The sequence below is a fragment of the Geotrypetes seraphini genome, chromosome 5, assembly GCF_902459505.1.
Source record: "Geotrypetes seraphini chromosome 5, aGeoSer1.1, whole genome shotgun sequence".
NCBI classification, from domain to species: domain Eukaryota; kingdom Metazoa; phylum Chordata; class Amphibia; order Gymnophiona; family Dermophiidae; genus Geotrypetes; species Geotrypetes seraphini.
The window spans coordinates 104,055,791-104,080,449 of NC_047088.1; the positions used below are offsets into that span (position 1 = coordinate 104,055,791).

General features: G+C 43.6%; 2 protein-coding genes across 2 annotated transcripts in view; both read right to left on the reverse strand.

Annotated features, from left to right (window-relative positions):
• Positions 1 to 24,659, reverse strand: part of LOC117361202 (microfibril-associated glycoprotein 4-like) — a 153,689-nt gene that overhangs the window by 70,055 nt on the left and 58,975 nt on the right. The gene's annotated exons all lie outside the window — the stretch shown is intronic.
• LOC117361203 (microfibril-associated glycoprotein 4-like) overlaps positions 1 to 24,659 on the reverse strand; it is a 55,987-nt gene that overhangs the window by 12,746 nt on the left and 18,582 nt on the right. Inside the window, exon 5 of the mRNA XM_033946226.1 lies at positions 12,913 to 13,095. Coding sequence (XP_033802117.1) covers positions 12,913 to 13,095 — 183 coding nt within the window. The remainder of the gene's footprint in view (positions 1 to 12,912; positions 13,096 to 24,659) is intronic.

Below are 24,659 nucleotides of genomic sequence, written 5' to 3' on the forward strand. Positions count from 1 at the left end.
TGAAGGCCTGCCTGCCTGTCCCCCCTTGATGGCCTGTCCCCCCCTTGAAGGTCTGCACCCCCTTGAAGGTCTGCACCCCCTCCTGAAGGCCTGCACCCCCCCGAAGGCCTGTCCCCCCCTTGAAGGCCTGTTCCACCCCCTTGTAGGCCTGTCCCACCCCCTTGTAGGCCTGTCCCCCCCTTGAAGGCCTGCCTGCCCCCCCTTGAAGGCCTGTCCCTCCCCCTTGAAGGCCTGCACCCCTTGAAGGTCTGCACACCCCCCCCGAAGGCCTGTCCCCCCCTTGAAGGCCTGCCTCCCCCTTGAAGGCCTGCCTGTCCCCCCCCTTGAAGGCCTGCCTCCCCCTTGAAGGCCTGCCTGCCTGCCTGTCACCCCCCTCCTCCTTGAAAGCCTGCCTGCCTGCCTGCCCGCCCACCCCACCCTGAAGGCCTGATGCCCCGACCCACCCCGAAGGACCGCTCGCCCGCCTGGCCTCCCCGCACCACCTATGAAGCAGCCGCAGCAGGATCGCGACGTCAGCGATCCCTGCGCTGCTTAGGCGCTGCTTCCTGCGCCTTGGTCCCACCCCTCCTCTGACATCAGAGGAGGGGCGGGACCGTGGCGCAGGAAGCAGTGCCCAAGCAACTCAGGGATCGCTGACGTCGCGATCCTGCTGCGGGCTGCTTCATAGGTGGTGCGAGCGGTCCTTCGGGGGTGGGGGGGGACTGAACGGCAAGGCCGGGAGCACCCCCTTAGGGCTGGCACCCGGGGCGGACCGCACCCCCCCTTGGTATGCCACTGCACCTCTCAAGACATAGTATATGCGATTGTGTGCCCCTGTGACTTGTTATATGTGGGGCGCACGTCAAGGATGATCCGTGTAAGACTTACTGAACACAAATCACGGATTCTGCATGATGTAACTCAGGCCCCCTTAGTGGCCCATTGGAAGGTGCGTGGTCATAAGGTTGAGGATATGAGATGGCGGGTCATTTATAAAGTGACAGGGAGGGATGGTGGGAAAGACCATAAGAAACTCAATTTAAATGAACAGAGACAGATCTTTTCATTGAATACGGTGGAACCGTATGGATTGAATGGTGAGATAGAGTGGATGTCGGTGATTGGCTAGGGATTTGACCAATGATTCTCCGGGGGGGGGGGGGGGGTTTGTATGATGTAATAAGGGTATTTAAATGCTGAGGCCGAACGCTGCCGCCATCTTACTCTGGATACCATTTGAGTAGGATGACACGCATGACCTCGGTAAGCGTTTATATTTATAGTTCTAAGCTAACGAGATTGAACATTTTAATAGGAGGGACGGTTAGGACAAAATAACACTAATGGTTCTCTTTTTTACTGATTTTTCATAGGGAGACCCTTGACACAGCGCCTGTTGGTGCGAAACATGTTGGGTTAAACTCCCAGGCATTGGCTGATAACAGCTAAACATATAAGCTAAGTACATTCACTATATTAAAACAAAAAATATTCTAAAAAATATTTAAAAATATTTGAAATGAATAGTAGCATATAATATATGGTTATGAGCAGCCAATGATGAAGTGCCACATAATTCTCTCCGCAGTCAAGAGATAGCACAGCGGTGGAGTGGTGGGGTTGAGGCATACTCATACTTACTAAAACAACTGATTTCAACATATACCGGTTTCTTGTATTACTATATGACTCATTATTATACTAAGCACCTTGGTGTTGTATGTAATATTGACCATATCAATATGTTCATCATATTATTATATTTGATGCATCATCATTGTTATACAAATTTTAATGTTGTATTTGTTGTTGTTTGCATCAATAAAAATTGTTTGAACAAAAAAAGATACCGGGGGTGGGGGGGGGGGTGGGGGGGGGGGGAGGGTGGAGTTGTGTGGATTTGAACCCATGACCTGTGTAAGATGGAAGAAGTGCCTTTAATTGCTCAGCTACAGGAGCTTTAACTTAGCTAGGGGTTCCTATTATATTTTAATGACATTCTGCCATCTAGGTGCATATTGATGATGTCACAATGATATCATGATTGTGCATCAGACATGTCATAAGAACATAAGAATAACCTTAATGGATCAGACATAAAGCCCAGTAGCCCGTTCTCATGGTGGCCAATCCAGGTCCCTAGTACCTGGCCAAGCAGTAGCAACATTTCATACTACTGATCCAGAGCAAGCGGTAGCTTCCCCCATGTCATCCTCAATAACAGACTATGGACTTTTCCTCCAGGAACTTGTCCAAACCTTTCTTAAAATCAGCTACACTATCCACTACAATGTCTGGAAATGCGTTCCAGAGCTTAACTATTCTCCGAGTGAAAAAATATTTCCTCCTATTGGTTTTAAAAGTATTTCTCTGTAACTTCATCGAGTGTCCCCTAGTCTTTGTAATTTTTGACAGAGTGAAAAATCGATCCACTTAAACCAATTCTACTCCACGCAGAATTTTGTAGACTTCAATCATATCTCCCCTCAGCTGTCTCTTTTTCAAGCTATAAAGCCCTAACCTTTTTAACTTTAGTCTTACCCCTATACCGAAAACAGCCCAAGCAGACCTCTCCATAGCATCCATCTATAGACCGATTGTTGGCATTCCGATTAGAGAATGACACGGTGGCGGTTTACCTGCGGCCACCGCGTTTAGCCGCGGGTAACCCGCCAAAACGGGGAACGAAAACTAGCAATCGCTGCGGGAATGGGGACAAGGCCATTCACCGCCCCGTGGAGCGGTGAATGGTCTTGTCCCCGCAGTGAGGCATGAAGGATCGTGCGGTCCCCGCAGCCCACACCCGCCTGCCCAATCGATCGTAGTGATTAGCCAGCTCTCTCCCTTCTCCTCACCTTAGTTTGTAGGTTTTCTTTTTCGGCGACCCGCACGCTATCAAAGAACCGCGCACTCGCTGCTGCTCAGTTTCGATCTTCTGCTCTGACGCAACCGGAAACAGGAAGTTGCAGCAGAGCAGAAGATTGAACACTGAGCAGCCGCACGTGCGCGGCTCCTTGGGAAAGCGTGCAGGTCGCCGAAAAAGAAAGCCTGCAAACCTAAGGTGAGGAGAAGGGAGAGAGCTGGCTGAACACTAGGATCGATTAGGCAGGCGGGTGGGGGCTGCGGGGACCGTGCAATCGCGCGTGTTCCCGGCTCAAACTGGAAGGAGGGAGTGAAAGGGAAAAGGATTCTGGGCCAAGGAGATGAAGACGGAAAGAAAAACCCACAGCAGGAAAGAAAGGGAAAGACAGGCAGGTGAGCCAGATGCTAGAAGCAGGGGGGGGGGGAGAAAGAGGGAAAAAAGCTAGATGGGGTTGAAAAGAAGAGACACAATGGTATGGAAGAGGAAGATAGGGGAAATATGGACACAGGAAGGTAACAGAAAGAGGGGAAATTATGTGCATGGGGCATAGGGACAGAGACATAAAGGGGACATGCCATGGGGATGGTATATGGACACAGGGGGGGGGCAATGGCAGATACATAGGGGAGATATTAGAAATGGGGAAAATAGGAGCACAGAAGCGAGATGGTTTGTGGTGATGGGACAGGGACCGAGCTCGCAGGCTCCAGTGGCTTGCACAAATTACGTTGTAACGTGCCATGAAAATAAGAGGGAGGAAGGTAGATAGATAGGCCACGCGAGAGGAGCTGAAGGGTGGTAGAAAGGAACAGATGGTAAAGGAGGGAGGGAAGGGTGGTGGTGGAAAGGAATAGGACAGACATTGAAGGAGGGTGGAGAGGAACAGACCCTGAAGGGAAATGTGGAAGACAGAGTGGGAAGAAGACAGATGCCAGACTATGGGGGAGCGGAGGGAAGAAGATGGGTGCTAGACCAATTGGGGGGGGGGGTGAAGGGAGAGGCACAGTAACAGCAAATGGAAGATGCAGAGAGAAGACACACAGTGGATGGAAGGAATTGAATGAGAAGATGTGGAAAGCAGAAATCAGACAACAAAGGTAGAAAAAAAATTCTATTTATTTATTTTTTGCTTTAGGATAAAGTAGTATATTAATTGTGTTGATAAAAATTTATAAACAAAGCCCTGCCAGCTGAACATCTCTTTCTCTAGTTCAGCAGCAGGAACTTTGATTTATAAGAAAGGAATAAGCTAAATATTACAGTACTAAGGCTTATATGGATGCAGCGGGGACGGTGACGGGGCGGTGAATGGGATGGCAGTGGCGGTGACGGGGCGGTGAAAGGGATGGCGGTGACGGTGACGAGGCGGTGAAGGGAACGGCGGTGACGGGGCGGTGCAGAGGATGGTGGGCCGGGGACGGGGTGGTGACGGGGACAGATTTTTTCCCCATGTCATTCTCTAATTCCGATCCTCATTAAAATCCTTGAGTCCCATATCAGCAAGCAGCTAGCCTTATACATAGAGCAACACTCATGCCTTAATACATCCCAATACAGCTTCTGGTAAAAAAGCACAGCACCGAGCTCATCATCACTCTAACCACTAAAATCAAACAGTTGCTAAGCTCGGGCCATCAGACAATACTGCTTCAATTTGATATCACTGCAGCCTTCGACTCAGTGGACTACCAATTACTCCTAACCAAAACTCTCAGAAATTGGAATAACAGGGACTGTACTAAAGTGGTTCACCGACTTCCTACAAAATCACGAATACATGGTCAAAAGGCAAGAATCATACTCCAAACCTTGGAAGGCATTCTGCGGTGTCCCACAAGGCTCCCCATTATCCCCAATCCTATTCAATTTATTCATGAGCTCGCTGGGACACATCAAAATGGAAGATGAAACTATACTATCTTATACCAATGACATTCTTCTCCTCACCCCCATAACTAAAAACTATCCTAATATTGCTGAAAAAAATCTCAAACAATATAGATAAAATTCAAACCTGGGCAACGAACAACAAGCTGAAACTGAACGCAACCAAGATCAAAGCCATTGGTTTCTGCACCGCACAACAGAATATCATTTCTAACCTCCTCTTCCATCAGGCATCACTCTCATCATGGAAAAATCCACCAAGGTACTAGGATGCATCTTAGATGATACTCTCACAATGGAACCACAAATTTCTAACCTTCGGAAAAAGACCATCTACACTATGCATCAACTGCAACTCACAAGACCATACTTCCACCCACACTATTTTGCTCTTATCGTTCAGATGATGGTCCTACCTCAACTGGACTATTGCAACTCCGTCTACCTTGGCATCAACACTACTCTCATCCGCACACTGCAGTTCATCCAGAACACAGCCGTTAGACTAATCTACAAATTAAAAAAATTTGATTCAATCACAACCTTCATCAAGCAACTACATTGGCTCTCAATTTCATACCGGATAATTTTCAAATCATCATGTATCCTACACCAGATTCTATACGGAAACTCAGCCGCCCCTCTTATTCAATTATTCTCTACTGCTTGGTCAACATCAAAAAGAATCCTTAACAGAATCCAACTAAACCTGCCATCCACAAAATACCTCCACTGCAAATGAATTTTCCACTCTATGCTAACTTATCTGGGTGTAAAAACCTGGAATGACTTACCAAAAACTATCAGGAAAGAAACAAACTATAGTACTTTCAGAAAAAACCTGAAGACTCACCTCTTTGACAATTAATTGTCTTCAATTCTATATAGCACCCCCTACTTCTAGGTCCCTCCTCTTTCTTCTCCATGCCCCCTTCCCCCATTACTTTCCCCTTCCTCTTTGATCTGTCGCCTTGAGCCTGTATAGGTATGCGTGACTCACAAATGGAAGATTAGATTAGATTAGGGGTTCCATTCCCTTTATCATCTTGGTCGCTCTTCTTTGGACCTTTTCTAGTGCCGCTATATCTTTCTTGAGATAAAGAGACCAGAATTAAACGGAATACTCCAGATGAGGTCACATCATGGAGCGATACAGGGGCATTATGACATTCTTAGTCTTGTTAACCATCCCTTTTTTAATTTTCTCAGGAGCCTCTCATGAGGAACTTTATCAAAAGCTTTCTGAAAATCTAGATACACTACATCAACCGGCTCACCTTTATCCACTTGTTTATTCACACCTTCAAAGAAGTCAAGTAAATTGGTGAGGCAAGATCTTCTTTGACTGAAACCATGCTCTGTCTCATTAAATCAGGTCTGTCTACATGTTCCACAATTTTATTTTTTATAATTGTTTCTACCATTTTGCCCAGCACTGAAGTCAGGCTTACCAGTCTGTAATTTCCTGGATCACCACTGGAACTCTTTTTAAAAATTGGCGTAATATTGGCCACCCTCCAATCTTCAGGTTAGGGAAATGCAAGGTCATGCATGTTGGGAAAAAGAACCCGATGTTCACTTACAAGATGGGGGGATCACCGCTAGGGGTGAGCAACCTTGAAAGAGACCTGGGAGTGATGGTAGACACAATATTGAAGGCGTCGGCGCAGTGTGCCACAGCCTCAAGGAAAGCGAACAGAATGTTGGGTATCATTAAGAAAGGTATCACGACCAGGACGAAGGAAGTCATCCTGCCACTGTATCGTGCATTGGTGCGCCCACACCTGGAGTACTGTGTCCAGTACTGGTCGCCGTACCTCAAGAAGGACATGGAGGTACTTGAGAGAGTCCAGAGAAGAGCAACTAAGCTAATAAAGGGTATGGGGGACCTCTCATACACTGACAGACTGAAAAAGCTGGGGCTTTTCTCGCTGGAAAAGTGACGACTCAGAGGAGACATGATAGAAACCTTCAAGATCATGAAGGGCATAGAAAAAGTGGACAGGGATAGATTTTTCAAATTATGGGGAACCACAAGTACAAGGGGCACTCAGAGAAATTGAGAGGGGAAGGGTTTAGAACAAATGCCAGGAAGTTCTTTTTCACCCAGAGGGTGGTGGATACATGGAATGCGCTACCGGAGGATGTGATAGGCAGAAGCACGCTACAGGGCTTCAAGGAGGGTCTGGACAGGTACCTGGAGGACAAAGGGATTGAGGGGTACAGATAAGAGTAGAGGTAAGGTTAGAGGGATAGGATTAGAGGTAATTTGTAAAATTAGTCAGAGACCACTGTTCAGACAGTGGGCCTGGTGGGCCGCCGCAGGAGCGGACCGCTGGGCGAGATGGACCTCTGGTCTGCCTCAGCGGAGGCAACTTCTTATGTTCTTATGTTCTTATGTTCTTACTACAGACAATTTTAGCAGCAGGTAACAGATCACTGACAGCAGGTCAGAAATTTCATGTTTGAGTTCCTTTAGTACTCTGGGATATATACCATCTGGTCCAGGTGATTTATCACTTTTTAACTTGTCCACTTGCTCTGAACCACAGCTGTTGTGTTTTCTTAGCCTTTTCGAAATGAGGCTTGAATAATGCATTATTAAATATCTTTTTTCTTTTATTATCAAAGAGGAGTCCTCTTTACCCCCCAAAATAGTAGGTTTAGTATACAATATATATAATTTTTTTTCACGTGTTTTGCTTAAGTGTTGCATTATTAAACATCTTTCGACCTTAATATCAAACTGGAGTCCTGTATAACTCCAAAAATAAAGTCCCATTCACCTATACGCGGAAGTCTCCGACACGCCTATGTCACGTCTAAGTCATATCCACCTAACTCGTGCCCAACTAATGCCCAACTCACGCTCAAAAGTAGACCTGCTCTTCCAACACCTACATTTCAGGTGTTAGGTAGACGTGTTAGGATACTGAATGGCATGCAATTCTGTAAATGGATGTCTATTTTGAAGCCACACCCATACCATGCCCAAGCCTATCCCGTTTGGTGCAGCTTTTTCTGATGGGCGTCCACAAAATTGTGGACATCTATTTTGTGAATTGCGCGCAGCCTTTGGATGTCTAACTTCAAATTATTGCTTGTTAAAATGGTTAATTTGGCTTATTATCCACTTTATTTGGACACCTAAGTTGATGCCTAAAGTTAGATGTCTTTTACAGAATCTGCCCCTTTAAACCTATATAAGCAGCTCCTGATTGGTGAGGTCCGACTTAGTGCAGGAAGAGGTGGTCGGAGCATACAGCGAGTGATTTCCTGCACTCACCGGCACTCCGGCTGCTCTCTCCTGCCTCTCCAGCTGTCCTCTCCTTGTTGGTGGTTCATGGTTGGAAAATACCGCGAATGACTGGGACAGCGAACCGCTGACCACGAACGATAGGGGGAACACTGTATATGTAAACACTGAGAAAAAGGTATGGTAAGGGTCATTGCATTGAGAATTTAGAATTTTTTATACTGAAAGTGATCAGAGTGAAATAGAGAGGAGGAGATTCAGATACCATTTTGTTGAGGGAAGAACAGTGGTTTATTCATGATTTCAACACAATTACACCATATGGTTTAAATATGAAACTGGACCTGAGACCCTTTATGTAGTTTACTGTTTTCCATTTGATTTTGTTTTTGGTCCCTGTGTTTAAATATACAGTTTATTCTTTATAAATGTTTTCATTTCAGGATAGATCATAAATATCATTATATTTATAGGTGGGTTTTTTTCCTCTTTTTCAGCTTTGTGCATATTACCAATCATGTATCACATTAACAGTCTGAATTTATGTATACGTTTGAGTTCACTAACAAGCATGTATTGGACAATCACTAGCTTAAAGTCAAATTTTAGTTGTCACTTTAAAAAGATACATACAGTTATTTACACATTTCCTTAGCGTTTTTTTATTTATGTATGGCAGTTTAGTTTCTACAGTGTAATGCAGTAATTTGTTCTTCTTACATATGTTTTGTACAATTTTTCACGTGATGTCATAGAACTCCTTTCTGGTGTATAAAATCATATCATTAGCAGTTCCCCTTTGTTAATCCAGAATGCCCAGGACACCTTTTGGCTCCTACACTTCTTTCAGAAGACTCCAGTACGTTATTCCATCTTTTTCTGATGTCTTTGCATGGCTCCACCCATTAGACAGCACTGTAAGATGTATCTGTGGGGTTCCTAGATAGTTTTCATTCAAGCACGGTTTGTTAGTCATCACGTTTCTCTCAGTAAGTGTAATTATCAAGTGTAGTTAGGTGGAAACATCTATTTTACCACCGCTGTTTGTATTAAGACACTTTTATTTTAAGTGTTGTTAAAAGGATGTTTTTTAATTCTCCATGCTCAGCAACACCGTAGCACGGCATAACTTTTTTTTACTTTTACAGACATTGTGAGATCGCTTATTTTCATTGTATCAGGAATGCAGTCACTGTATTAAGAATGTTTGGTTTTAAGGCACTCATTTTGGCAGTTTTACGATGTTGCCGTAATTCATGCTTGTTTAGGGATTCATGTGGGTATAACTCCTCATATTTTTTATTAGAGTATTTTTATTCAGTATAGTTCAATTGAGGGAACTGGCTTGCCCATACATCTTGTATGCATTATCTATTTTATATATATACATATTTTAAAATATTACACTTCATCCATTTGTTATCAACGTTGCTGAGTTTTGAAGGTTGTTGTAAGACCCGTATATATATAGCAACGATTGTTGTCTGATTGCCCAATACTCATCTAGTCGCCCTGACAGAAAGTACTTTGTAAATTATCTTTAATTATCCACAGTACCGTATTAGCAAATTGAAAGTTTGCTTAAAACAGCATCTGACATTGCCCAGGTACGTTTGTTTTTTTAAGAACTTTTCGTGTTAAGCTGATCCAATTTGCCCTCATAAGATCCGTAATTTTTGCACATATCTTCTTGGAGCTCTATTTATCTTTTAATGCTGTTATATATTGTATTAAAACAAATATGTTTTAGCAAGTTGCTGGTTTTATCAATATACACCATTTGATATTAGTTTTCATGTTGGGGTCTAGTACACATTGTAATATACATTCATTTTAGCCTGTTCACTGAGTTTATTGATATTAATTGTTTTGCATGTGTTTAATTACTGAATGATGTTCTTAATACTGCAATATGTATTATTTTAGCTAGTCGCTGGTTTTTATCAATATTGTGATTTGTAATGTCCTCAGCCAGCTGCTGAGTTTATTGTTTTGCATGGACCTATTAGATTTAATTAATAAATTGCTGAGTTTATTTATATTATTTGTTTTGCTTGTGTTTATTTATATTATTTGTTTTGCTTGTGTTTATTAAATTAATGAATGATGTTTTTAATTCTGTACATGTCCATTAAATTAATGAATGATGCTTTTAATATTGTAATATGTTTTATCTTAGCCGTTTGCAGGCTGGATTAATATATGTATTTATTAACATTGAAATATGTAATGCCCTCAGTTTACTGCTTTATTTTGGTCTATTTGGTTTAATTAATGTATGATAAATGGTTTTAACAATTTGATTGTTTTTTTATCTCTCTTCTGGTACATTGTATCTTTAAAAAAACATACAGTGACTATCAGTTTATCTATTATACATTTAATTTGTTATGTATTCATTATTCTATTTATATTTTACATTTGTATTTTATTATAGCCTCCATAAGTATTGCTTTTCATTATGGTTTTTGAGAATTCGTAGAGGGGCATAATTAAAAAAAAAGTCTAAGGCCCTAAATGCTGAAAGTAACAGTAGGGAAAATGTCCATTCTTAAAAAAAATGTCCAAAATGAGGGTTTTCTTGAGAATGGCATACCTCTACATTCAGCAGTTTAAACGCCCAGACCACCACTATGTCTAAACTTACAACACATTATCAACCAAAAAACCCATCCGCTAGCCCTCCAGAGGAGCTATCAAGGACATTCCACACAACAGGGGGACTATAACTTACTGAATAGAGGAAGATTGACCTGCCAAGGCCTTTTTCTTCAGAAAATGGACAGAGTCTTGAGTAAGAGAGGCCCTGCATGTTGACTGGGCATTCAAAAAAAGAAGTTGGAAATCAGGAATGAAGTGCTGTTAAGATAGATGATGTCATAATGTCCAAATGGATCTGGGAGATTGTCGTTGAATTCCTTCTACAGTTATGAAGAGGTCAAGGGACCAGGAGAGCCTGCAGTTTGACCCGAGTATCCATGAGGATGGGATGAAGGACTTCAAGCCAATTGTATGGGTTAGTGATGAAGTAGAGACAGCAGATACCTTATTCTGGAAAAATGTGGACTTATGAAGCTGATACCTAGTCTCAAGATGAGGACCACTGGTGCTTCCTAGAAACTGAGTCTATGAATATACTATAGTCCAGAGATGGAGGCAGGGGCCTACTGTTCGCAATTCAATGGCCAGTCACTGAGTCAGGGACTTGGACAGTCTGGGACAATTGGTGTGACAAGGCCCAATGGTTCCTTTGCCCTGTTTCTGTGAAAATGTGGAAGTAATGGAGAGTGCATGTTGTTGCGTAACAGTAGCCCTGGGGCTACTTATGGGATTCCCAATAAGTTTGGGGGTCCTGGGTGTCACTCGAGGTAGTTACCCTCTACCTTTCGGGAAGGGACCCCTAACGAAAACAGGCACTCACCCTATTAAGGTTGAGCTGAGGGGGAGGATAGATGAGAGAGTAAGGGGTTCTCCCTTACTAATGTTACCATTTTGCTGGGCAATAGTGGGTGCTGGCTCAAGAATGGAAGAACTACAGATCCTAGAATGCACTTAGCTCTAAAGCTCAGTGCTGAGCCACCTTAAGGAGGAGAAGGCCACCCTGATGAGTCAGAAGGGTGGGACTCATGCAGGGAGGATTATATCTGCCCAGAGAGAGGTCCCAGAGGAAGAGGTCCCAAGGAAGAGACTTCCACAGAGAAACATTTCCTAGTTGTCGGCTGAAAGGGAGCCCTAAAAGGGACTGGAAAGTATCTTGAGAGTGCCAAGATGATGGTTGACAAGAGGTTTCCAAAGAGAGACTGGCAGGGTAAGAAGCCTGCTATATGTATTGAAGATTTGGATGTTAAAGGTGTTGGTAAGGTAAGCCAGTTACTGGTTGGTTAAATACTTCTGTGCTGAAGAGACTTATACTGCTGAGATATATTGATATTCCTTGACCCAAAAGACTCTTTTGCCTACCCTGAGTCAGTGAAATAACAGAACTCAGAGTTTATGAACCAATAAAGTGCTTTGTATTATCTTATCAATGTATTTGTATGTGAATATATGATGATGTGTCAAAACCGCGCCAATCCCACTCAGGACTTATGCGTGTCGTGCTCAAACACTTGCTGTTACCACTCTGAGGAGGGTGGGGGGAACTCCCCCCCACTAAACTGATAAGTGTTTGTGCTTCCATTGGGGGTGAAGGGAACACACATCTCCCACACTGAAAACTGCCGTTTTCCTTAGTTTTGTGGGTATTCGGTAGTTTTCAATGTAGTGAAGGGGGGATTCGCCCCCCCCCAATGAAAGCATGAACACTTGTCAGTTTACTGGGGGGATTCCCCCCTTCCTCAGACTGCTAACAACAAATGTTTGAATGTGGCGCGCATAATTTCTGTGCGGGATTGTCAGCGCGCTTTACTCTCTTGTGGTTTAGTTATGGTACCGATTGTATAGGGTTCCAGGAAAACCAGGACTGGATGGACCCTATCACACAAGGACTAAGGCTCATACAATGAAGTTACCAAGTAGTACATTTAAAACAAATCAGAGAAAATAATTATCCATGCAACCTGTTATTAAGTTCTAGAATTTGTTGCCAGAAAATGAGATAAAAGCAGTTAGTGGGGTTTTTAAAAATTCTGGGCACATTCTTGAAAGAAAAGTCCATAAACCATTATGAATATGTTCTTGGGAAAATCCACTGCTTATTTCTAGGATAAGCAGCATAAAATCTGTTTTACTCTTTTGGGATCTCGCCAGGCACTGTGATATGAATTGGCCATTGTTGGAAGCAGGAAATTGGGCTTGATGGGCCTTCGGTCTGTCCCAGTATGGTGAAGCTTATGTACTTATGTACACACACACGCATGTCACATATGGCAATCCATAGACATATGTATCTGAATATTTATAAGTTCTGCACATTATACACTCTTACCTGCACCTCCATTAATGAATCCAGAGACATAGAGCTTGAATCCATCTGTCTCCCCATTGATAGAATTAGGGGAAATGGAGAATGAAGAATACTTGGCAAATGCTGTATTGTTTTCAAAGTCACTCATGTCCACTCGTAGCTCATACTTTTTCTTCTTTGTCAGACTAAATATGGTTTTCATACCTGAAATGCAAGAGAGAGTGAGACATAAAGAGAAGAAAATATTGTTGTAGAGACGTCTAAGGTTCTGTGTTGGTAGGATAGTAGTGACCTTTAATGGATCTACTAAAATCCTTGACTTTGACTTGTAAATGCCCTCGCAGCTTCCAGAACATGGGGAGGGCTGTCCTGACCAGTGAATTAATGGTAAGAGGAGACCCCTGTTGGAAGGGAATTACCATATATATTCGAATATAAGTCGATCTGAATATAAGTTGAGACCCCCATTTTTTCCCCCCAAAAGGAGGAAAAATGGTTGACCGAATATGTCAGGGGGCTTAATATTCAAGTGCCATGCTCTGCCAGGATCTGCACCCAATGTCCCCATCGTCATGCCCTCCTCTGCAAGGTTCTGCACTCAGCCCCCCTCCCTGCCAAGTTCTACACCCAGCCCTCTTCCCTCCCTGCCCTGCACTCAGTCCCATTCCCTACCAGGCTGTGAACCAAGCCCCCTTCCCTGCCAGGCTCTGAATACTGTCCCTCCTCTCTGCCAGGCTCTGAGAACCGTGAATCCTGCAAGAATTTGTGGCAGCCTATCAAGGAGCGGTGCAGGGTCGGCCGCCAGCTCAAAAAGCTCACTGCTGTGTGCCGGCCTGGGTGTGCTGCTGGCTACTTATGTTTACAATCTTCTGGAGGATTTCATCGCGAGATATACGCTGGACCACCAGGGAACCAACAGGTACGCGAGTGAAGGAAGGAGGGAGAGTGGTAATTGTTAGTGTCAGCCGAGGCAGGAGACGGGAGGGATCCCTCCTGTCCCGGCCTAAGGCAGGCCTGCAGGAAGTCCGGGAGGGTTTTGGGTGGTCACTGGGGGATGACCCGAATATAAACCAGGACCCCCATTTTTGGGCCAATTTTTTGGCCCCAAAATCCCGGTTTATATTTAGATCTCATGCATATTCATTGGGGAAATCCTGAAAACCTGACTGGATTGTGGCCCTTGAGGAGGGACTTTGACACCCCTGCTCTAAGGTCTAGAATTGTTTCCCCTCTTATTGGCTCCTGAACCAGCAGCTCCATCAAACAGTCCTTGATTTCATCAAGGAATTTTTCCTCCCTAGCATGTCCTGATGTTATATGTATCCTCAAAAAGAGAAGCAATAACCTCTGCACCAAACCAAGGAAAATACAGAAAAGATCAGAGAATACCAGATCTTCAGACCAAAAAATATAATGCCAACCATATAAAGTGGAACATGAAACTGGGCTTGACATGGACTGTGATGTGAAAGTGTTTCATGGTAGCCTAGTTAGAAATGTCAAGACACCCCAGTACCTCTTTTTTATACTTTGGCCATCTTTGAGTGGATTCATTTAAAGATGCTTGACAGGCTCTCCAGCCAAAACACGGTCCGTGTTGAGTCCTGTTTCAGTCCTACTTTATATGGTTGTCATTAAAGTATATCTTTTTGCTTGAAGGTCTGGTCTTCTCTGTTTTTTTCTGGATTTTCCTGATTCTACATGTACCCATTTTGTCCATTCTGGCCAGGTGAATGGTAGTACACTCCTATCACTATCCTCTTCCCCTTTACATAAGGATTTCTATCCATAGGGATTCCAAGGTGTATTTTGTGCCCTGTAGAATTTTTAGTATATTCAATTCAAGGACCTTCTTATTGTATAATGCTACCCCTTCACCAATTCAATCCACCCTATCACTGTGATATAATTTAGAATACAGCTAGATTCAACATTTACTTTAATTCCCCAAATCCAAGCTACCTTCAAGAACTGCTTCTATCATTTGCAACAACTATGCTGCCTTGCTCCTTACACTAAGAAGGTAAGTCTTGTCTCAGTTGTGCATGCCAACAGAGTGGAAAGTATAAGAAAGTAAACACAACCAGAGCAATGGCAACTAATTAGAATCCAGCAGATTGTGCTACCAGAGCTGTACCGAGTCCTGAAGAAACCCGAAAAATGGGAGAAGAGATTACAGCTCAAACAACAAAGATTCTCCCAAGCCCCAAGAAGGAAACTGAGATGAGAGGGAGAGACCACTGGTAGAGAGGGTCCGCTCAAAATAAATGTTAGATCTATTAAATATTAAAGAGAGCCCTCAGTCACACAGCCATCCTCCAGTCCCCCAGAGGTAACGGCTGTCACTGGTTTGCACCCAGAAAGGTGTCAACTGTGAAACATCCCCGGGCTCTCTTGTGAGTTTTAGTGATAAATAACACAAAAGTGCAAAGGAGTGCATAAAAAGTGAAAACACCCTCTCTACTAGTGGTCTCTGCCCCTAATCCAGGGGGGCCAAACAAGAAAGTTCAAGTGTCCAAATTCAATAATAAAGCCAATGGAAGATACTTAGCTTCTCAGAAAAAACAGCCAGCAGATAACCAAACGTCCTATGGGGCTCCATTTCGGGGGTAGACCCCCTTCTTCAGGAACGGCTGGCTCAAAGAAAGAGCCCCCAAATCATCGGGCTGTAGCGGTTTGGCAGTGAAGGAAAATGGCTCTTTAATATTTAATAGATCTAACATTTATTTTGAGCGGACCCTCTCTACCAGTGGTCTCTCCCTCTCATCTCAGTTTCCTTCTTGGGGCTTGGGAGAATCTTTGTTGTTTGAACCAGAGCTGTACCAGCATCCCTGCTAATGGAAACTACTTGGTTAACAGAATCAGAATTTCTTCTGAAACCCGGTCATACATTTTCAGCTATGGAGAACTCGTTTGAGATCAAACACCCTGATTCTGACACAGAGATCCATCCAGAAATGAATGTTCTCGCTACAAAGATTTGTGACTGAGCGAAACTAGGGAGCTCGCTGCTTTCCTCGTTTCTCAAGTTGGTCATCACTCAAAAGAGCCATAGTATACCTGATCCACATTGCAACTTCATATCACCAACCAGCTGATAACCATTCTAACTCGCCAATAAGCTGCAAAGAAGGCTGGACCAGTAGCTTAGGAGACACCATTGGTTAGAAATTCCTTAGCCTGCCAATAGGTTGCAGGAGGAAAGGTTGGTATCTCCTAAGCCAGAGTTTCTCAACGTCTTCAAGCCAAGTACCCCCTAAGTCTAACAAATATCAACTGAGTACCCCCGCCAAGGCTCTGCCCCAGATATACCCAAACTCCACCCTAGATCCCACCCCCATAATAATAGTTCTAATTGTAATGCAATTTCTTCCTTCCCATTTTTCATATACGCACAATATAATCTTACTAGTGTTTAAGCCCGTTAGAATATATGTACAGACTTAAGAGTTAAAACAATTTATTGAAAACTTACCATGAGAACTTTAATATCCATTGTATGTTAATTTATTATAAGTTGTTCTATTTTTCCTATTTGTTGTTGCATGTAATGGGCTTAAGAAATTTTTTGACTTCCCATTTTTCCAGCAGATCTGTTTTCCACTGAGGCATATAGGTGCAATTTAAAAATCCGAAGTGACTGAAAAATATATTATTTTTGTGAGATTCATCTCTTCTGAAACATTGTAAATGACAGTATTTTATTGTAAAATGCTCTCCCTTTCCTAACTATTCTCTCTCTCATTGTCAACTGTTTTTTTAATTTTCTTTTCAATCTGTCTGTGTGTGTTTTTGACTACCACCTTCTGTCTATCTCCTTGGCTGCTGTCTGTATTTCTTTATTTTTGGCCACTGTCTGTCTGCCTGCTTGGCTGCTGTCTGTATTTTTTTATTTTGATCTGTTTACTTGGCTGCTGTCTGTGTCTGTAAATTTTTAGTGTTTGTCTCCATGGCTTATGTCTGTCTATTTTTTTATTTTTTTGCCGCTGTATGTCTGTATGTGTTTTTTTACTTTCTGTATCCTTGGCTGCTGTATGTCTGTCTGTCTTATTAGCTGTTGTATGTCTGTATTTTTTTTTTGACTGTCTGTCTCCTTAGCTGCTGTATGTGTGTTTTGTTTTTTTTAAATCAGTCTTTATCTTTGGCTGCTGTTTGACTGTCCGTCTTTTTTTGCTGTCTGTCTCTTTAGCCACTGCCTGTATTTATTAATTTCTTTCTCTCTCCTTTTCCGCTGTATGTCTGTATGTCTTTGTTTTGTTGTTTGTTTTATTGGCTGCTGTATGTGTGGTTTCTGTGAGTTTTTTTTCTGTGTGTCTCTCTCTCATTGTCGACTGTTTGTTTGTTTTTTTTTCCTTTCAATCTGTCTCTTTAGAACCCTGTCTTTCTGTGTGAGTTTTTGACTACCACCTTCTGTCTATCTCCTTGGCTGCTATCTGTATTTCTTTATTTTGATCTCTCTACTTGGTCACTGTATAGTCTTTCTGTCTTTGTTTTGGTGTCTGTCTCCTATGCTGCTGGATGTCTGTATTTTTTTTTTCTATACATCTCTTTTTTCTTGTCCATTTTTAATTTTTTTTTTTCCTGTGTGTGTCTCTCTCTCATTGACTATTGTTTTGTTTTTTAATTTCAATCTGTCTCTCTAATCCCTTGTCCTTCTGTGTATGTTTTTGACTGCCATATTCTCTCTATATCTTTGACCGCTGTCTGTATTTATTTATTTTGGTCTTTCTCCTTGCTGCTGGATAAGAACATAAGAAGTTGCCTCCACTGGGTCAGACCAGAGGTCCATCCTGCCCAGCGGTCCACTCCCGCGGCAGCCCATCAGGTCCATGACCTGTGAAGTGGTTCCTGCCCATTCTTATAACCTACCTCTGCTTCTATCTGTACCCCTCAATCCCTTTATCCTTTAGGAACCTATCTAAACCTTCCTTGAACCCCTGTACTGTGCTCTGGCCTATCACAACCTCTGGAAGCGCGTTCCATGAGTCTACCACCCTCTGGGTAAAAAAGAACTTCCTAGCATTTGTTCTAAACCTGTCCCCTTTCAATTTCTCCACGTGACTCCTAGTGCTTGTGGTTCCCCACAGTTTGAAGAATCTGTCCTTATCCACTTTCTCTATGCCCTTCAGGATTTTGAAGGTTTCTATCATGTCTCCTCTAAGTCTCCTCTTCTCCAGGGAGAACAGCCCCAGCATTTTCAACCTGTCAGCGTATGAAAAATTTTCCATACTTCTTATCAGTTTAGTCGCTCTTCTCTGGACCCCCTCGAGTACTGCCATGTCTTTCTTGAGAAACGACGACCAGTACTGGACACAGTACTCCAGGTGTGAGCGCACCATTGCGCGATACAGCGGCATGATGACTTCCTTTGTCCTGGTTGTGATACCCTTTTTGATGATGCCCAGCATTCTGTTTGCTTTCTTTGAGGCTGTCGCACACTGTGCCGATGGTTTCAATGTTGTGTCCATCATCACCCCCAGGTCTCTTTCAAGATTGCTCACCCCTAGCAATATTCCCCCCATTTTGTAGCTGAACATCGGGTTCTTTTTCCCTACATGCATGACCTTGCATTTCTCTATGTTAAAACTCATTTGCCACTTTTTTGCCCACTCCTCCAATCTCGTCAGGTCCCTTTGCAGGTCTTCACAGTCTTCTGTGGTTTTGACCCTGCTACAGGATGTATGTTTTTTTTTTATGTGTGTCTCTTTCACCTTGTCCACTGTTTTTTGGTTTTGCTTTCAATCTGTCTCTCTAGTCCCCCGTCCTTCTGTATGTGTATTTAAATGCCATCTACCTGTGTTTGCTGTCTCAGTAGCCTCCTGTCCTTCTGTGTATGTATTTGAATGCCATCTATCTGTTTTTGAGTGTTTATGTGACATATTTATGACAATGTGTCAGGTTTTTTTTTTCAATGTCTCTCCCTGGCCCCCTGTCCTTCGGTGTGTGTTTGGAGATGTCAGGGGGCTGTTGGGGGAATATTCCCTTTCTTTCACCTACCTTTTTTTTTTTTTAAATAAGCACGGAAGTTGCACAGAGTAACTTCAAAATGGCACAAAGTAAGTAGTTTGTAGTAAACTGGCACAGATTAAATCGTATAAACTCTTAAATCGGCTCAGAGTGAAAAGTGTAGGGTCAACCGCTACTCAACACTCATTTGAAAGTGTAAGTTTGCGCTTCGAATGTGCATACGTTCAAAATTGTTATGCCGACCATCGAACATGTCTGCTATTACCCGGATGGGAGGTGTTCTAAGAAACTTGCTTGCGATGGTGATGGCAACACAGCTCAACTCTGCTTGATAAACTGAAATGCTGCTGCTCTGAAGAAGAATCCTGTGTTTAGTCATGCGTGCACACTCTTTATGCAAAGAAGCAGGTTATCTGAGTAGGAATTTCCCTTCAAGGCAGTGGCATAGCCATGGGGGAGGGGGCTCAAGGGCTGAAGTCCCCCTCCAAAATTGGGTGACGTGTCAAAAGCGTGCGAGGAGCGGGAAGCGAGAGATAAGCCTCCACCGCCGCTTGGAACTTGAAAAGAACTCCACAAAATCATACTGTGCAAGCCACATTCGGTGCCACAATTTTGGGGTTCATAGTCAAAAGCACGCAAGGACAAAGGCGCGCCGACAACTGAGTGCGGGCACGCCTTTGTCCTCGCGCACTTTTGACTATGAACCCCAAAATTGTGGCACCGAATGTGGCTTGCAGAGTATGATTTTGTGGAGTTCTTTTCAAGTTCCAAGTGGCGGTGGAGGCTTACCTCTCGCTCCCCGCCTGCATGGGTTGATCTTAAAGCAACACAGCTCAACTCCGCTTGATAAACTGAAATGCTCCTGCTCTGAAGAAGAAAGAAGGGGGGGAGGGGGGTCCAAGGGCTGAAGTCCCCCTCCAAAATTATGGCACCGAATGTGGCTTGCAGAGTATGTAGTTATGGGAGCCAGAGCCAGCAAGACCACACATCACCTTGCGGAGGAGCCACCGCCGCCGCTGTGAACTTTGGCAGTAAAGTGTAAGAGAGCCGGGAGAGGAGCCACCGCCGCCGCTGTGAACTTTAAAATAAGGGAGCCAGAGCCGGCCAGACCGCATATCACCTTGCGGTCTACAAGAGAGGGAGCATTAGCCACGGATCTATGTATCACGGATCAGGGATCACAGATCACGCAAGTTTGAGTGCGCATGCGTGGCTAGCGTTTTATTATATAGGATTAATACATAATGGTAACCACAAGCTTAAAAAAATTACAAAGCACACTGTATGCAGAGAAAAATCTTAATTATTATTTGTATTCGGGGGGGTCAAAGAGGTCAAGGCAGATGACTTTAAAATATGCAATGTCACCTCAGTAACAACAGAAAAATATAGTGGAAAATATAGACAGCAGATATAAATTCTCAAAATGGACACATTTTCCTTTCCTTTCTTCCACCATATTCAACATTTCTCCCTCTCACCCCTTTCTATCATTTTGTGTACTCCTAGCAGAATGGATGCCGAAGATGGGGTATCAGAGGCCCTCAATCAAAACATCACACAGCCAGAGACCCCAACAAATTGGCCCTGCTGGAAGTGGCTAACTGTTGGGACCTGCGGCTATCCCTCCTTTTACTGTATTCCCTTTTACTGTATTCCATCATGACAAGGTGGTTCTCTTGACTGTAAGAGGGCGTTGACTACCCTGTGGAGTAACTGGGAGGAAAGTGAAATCCGTGAGGCTCTTCGTTCGTTATGTCTTGTTGTGCGCTGGGTCCAGATTGTGTGGTCGCTTCACAAAGGATGCTACACAAAGGCGCGCGCCGTTGGCGCTGCAGAATAAATCTTTCTTTCTCCCTATTGGTTTGGGGGAGGGGCGGAGCTGGCTCCCGATGAAGATGTCGGCCCGCTGCTGAAAATTCATCACCTCTGGTCAGCAATAGAAGGAAGTGGACAACATGTTTCCTGAGGTCGCGCTGACCGTGCAGACATGCTCTCTTCTTGCAAATTTCTAAATAAGTCATAGTCCTGTAATTAGTACCTAATTTTGTAACTCTCCTGGAAATGTCCAGTTTACTCTTTTGAAATCCGCCTAGAACTGCAAGGTTAAGGTGGGATAAAAGTCACTAATGTAATGTAATGGTCAAAGCAGAGAAGATAGAGGGGTTGAAAAGAGGGTTTTGGCCAGGTACTAGTGACCTGGATTGGTCACCGTATGAACGGGCTACTGGGCTTGATTGGCCATTGGTCTGACCCAGTAAGGCTATTCTTCAGTTCCAAATTAGATTGTAAGCTCTTCTGAGCAGGCATCATCTATTGAATGTTACATCTTTGAGCACTAAAGAAGTGATAAATAATTGTAGGAGTTTGAGTAAGTTTCTGGAGGAAAAGTCCATCCAAAGATTTTTAGTCAGGTAGAGAGAAGAGCCAGGAACTAGATCTACTCTAGGGATCTGCCAGAGGGGCCACGGTTGTACACAGGATGCTGGACTTGATGGAGTTTGAACTGGGCTCGGAAGGACCCACTCTCTTTGCATCCAGGGCAGGATTAATTCGTCGAAGGCCCCTAGGCACACAAGTCCACTGGGCCCCATGGATTTACCCAGTTTCTTCTTTACTTCTTTATTTCTTTTACTTTAAAATTCAAAACAAACAACAAAGATGACCATACCAGTGCCAGTGTAGTTTTCCTTCTATGCAACCCCCAAACATCCCTGAACAAATCTCCCCTTCCTAGAGGAACAGATCTACAGCTGGCAGGGCTTTGGGAAGCATTCGGGTAGGAGGCAAGGGGCAAGAAAATTTAGTGCCCGTCATTTTATTAGCTTTCAGAGGTTAAAACCTCTTTCTTCAGGTCAGTAAACTATACTGTTGTTACAGCATCCCTGTCCTGACTTGAGGAAAGAAGTTATGGTATAAACAGGATCACCTTATTTCCATTTTCTATTAATAAACAATCATCAACACAGCTACAATAATACTTTATCCTAAAGCAAAAATAAATTAAACAAGTAGGTTCTTTTTTACCCAGAGGGTGGTGGACACATGGAACGCGCTTCCGGAGATTGTGATAAGCCAGAGCACTGTACAGGGGTTCAAGGAAGGTTTAGATAGATTCCTAAAGGATAAGGGGATTGAGGGGTACAGATAAAAGCAGAGGTAGGTTATAGAGATGGTAAAGAAACCACTTCAGAGGTCATAGACCTGATGGGCCGCCGCGAGAGCGGACCGCTGGGCGCGATGGACCTCTGGTCTGACCTAGCGGAGGCAACTCTTATGTTCCTCCGGTGACAGCGATTTTGAGAGCGGACTTCAATGTCAGCTCGACTCCTTTTGCTGATGGTAGTTTATAGTGGATTGACAACGAGGGATCATCTATTGCCTACCTTCTCTCTTTGGCCTGCTTTCCGCGCTGAGTAAACGTGGTGTGTTTGTCATCGTGCCCTCTAATTACCATACATTAAACTGAACTGAACTAAACTTTTTTTCTTTTCTTTTAATTTTCATTACATTTTGCTTTTTTTCCATCTCATTTTTCTTTTCTTTCACTGCGATTTTTAATGCTGTTTTTCTTCTTCCATTATATACAGTACATATAGTTCCTACCATTTACTCTTTAAGCTACTAAGCATAGATTGTGATCCCGTCTGGGACAGACATGGAATATCTATGTGTCATGGTATGGTTAACCTGTCTTTAATTCTAATAACTTTTTCATCCTTTATTGTGATTTTAATATTGTTTTCTATCTCTTTTTCTATTATAGGTGCTTACTTCTTACCATTCATTTTATAGGCTACTACACATAGATTGTTATCCCGTCTGGGACAGATAGGGAATATCTATGTGCTATGGTATGGTTTAATCTGTTTTAATGTTAACAATTTTCCTTGATGTAATTTTTATTGTTCACTGCCTTGAACCGAAAGACATTTGTGTGGTGTACAAATAAAAACTTTTGTTATGTTAATTCTGTGCATCTCTCCATCACTTCATTCTTCTCCTGGATCAGGGGTCTTCAAAGTCCCTCCTTGAGGGCCGCAATCCAGTTGGGTTTTCAGGATTTTCTTAATGAATTTGCATTGAAAGCAGTGCATGCACATAGATCTCATGCATATTCATTGGGGAAATCCTGAAAACCCGACTGGATTGTGGCCCTCAAGGAGGGACTTTGAAGACCCCTGTCCTGGATCCAACATTTCCTTCCTTTTCCCCTTCCACCTCCTGTGTATCTCTCTCCCTCTCATCTACTCCCATGCCCAACACCTCTCTCTCTTCCTTGTGCCATGTCAAAACTCTCTATCCCCCTCCATGCACCATCTTCCCTTCCTCTCCTCCGTTATTTGTAATTCTTCTCCTCTCACCATGCATGTTTCCTTCAACTCTCCCATCTTTCCTTCTTCTCACCATCCCCCCCGTACCACCAGATTTTCTTCCACTTACCTCTTCCTTTTCCCTGTGCAAACTGATATCCTTCGTCTCCTTCCCTGTACTCCAAAGCTTATTTCTTTGGGATGCGGTATTCAGTGACTCACGTGCTACCTGCCGCTAACCTGGAAGACTCCCCTCTTCCACAGAGAGACTTCCTAGTCAACGGCAGGTAGCGTATGGGAATTGATGCTGATACCGTGACAAGATTCAATGATTTGCTCCCCCGCCTCTGATGTGATGCTGATTTGGCTCGGCTCCGACCCCAACCTAAAGTAGCTGCGGTAAACAGGCTGCTCCTGGCCTGCCCGCCAGGGCGTTCCTCTGCCACGTCATCAGTGATGTACGGTATCGCGGCAGATGGCAGCCTGCTTAGGATCGCTAAAGCACTGTCGATCCTCTGCAGGCTGTCTGAAGGTGAGACCAGGATGGAGGGAGGGAAGGGCAGAGGGCCAAATCGCGGGCCACATTGCGGACTGAATCTAATTACCCTGCGGGCCAAATTTGACACGCTGCTGTAGAAGATGGGGGGAAGGCAGAGAAGTTGCTTTCTGCAGAGATCTCAGCAACTGGCTAATAATATACTGTTAGGTTTCCTAGATTCAGAGAAAATTTGTTAGTTCTCATTAAAAAGTTCAGCTCAGTGTGTGGCAGCAGTTAGTAAAACAAATAAAATGCTAGAAATGATTAAGAAAGGAATGTAGAATAAAACAGAGAAAATCCTAAAGCCTCTATATTAAGTCATGGTGCAACAGACCATTAGTATTAAGTGCAGTGAGCAGAAATTCACATTTATTATTTAACTGTGACTACTTAAACCAGCCATAGAGCTCATGTAAAAAGGATTTAGGGGCACATGAAAGGGAAAAGAAGGACAGTAGTCATGATAAAAGGGATGAAATAGCGTCTTCATGAAGAACAGGTAGAGCTTTCATCACCCCTTCCCCCCAGTTATTCCTAGACCATAAGTGGCCCTTAGACTTGTGAACCTCTTCTCCCCCACAAGTGGTGTGTGGTCAGGGCCTTCAGGGGATTCACTAAAGGCCCTGAGGGTACTGTTCTGAATTTGTTTGGTTGAGCAGGCAGTAAGCACACAAAATAAGAACAGTCTTACCGGGTCATGTGTACGTGACATCATCGCATCGTATCCGTGCATGCTCTCCTGCCCAAAGGAAAGCTTTTCAAAACCTGGATAAAGTGCAGGGTTTTGAAAAGCCATCCAGACCCCCCTTTACTAAACTGTGCTAGCGGTTTTTAGCGCCGGAAGCTGCGCTGAATGCTGTGTGCTGCTCTCGACGCTCATAGAGTTCCTATGAGTGTCAGGAGCTTAAGCACAGCATTCAGTGTGGCTCCCAGCACTAAAAACTGCTAGT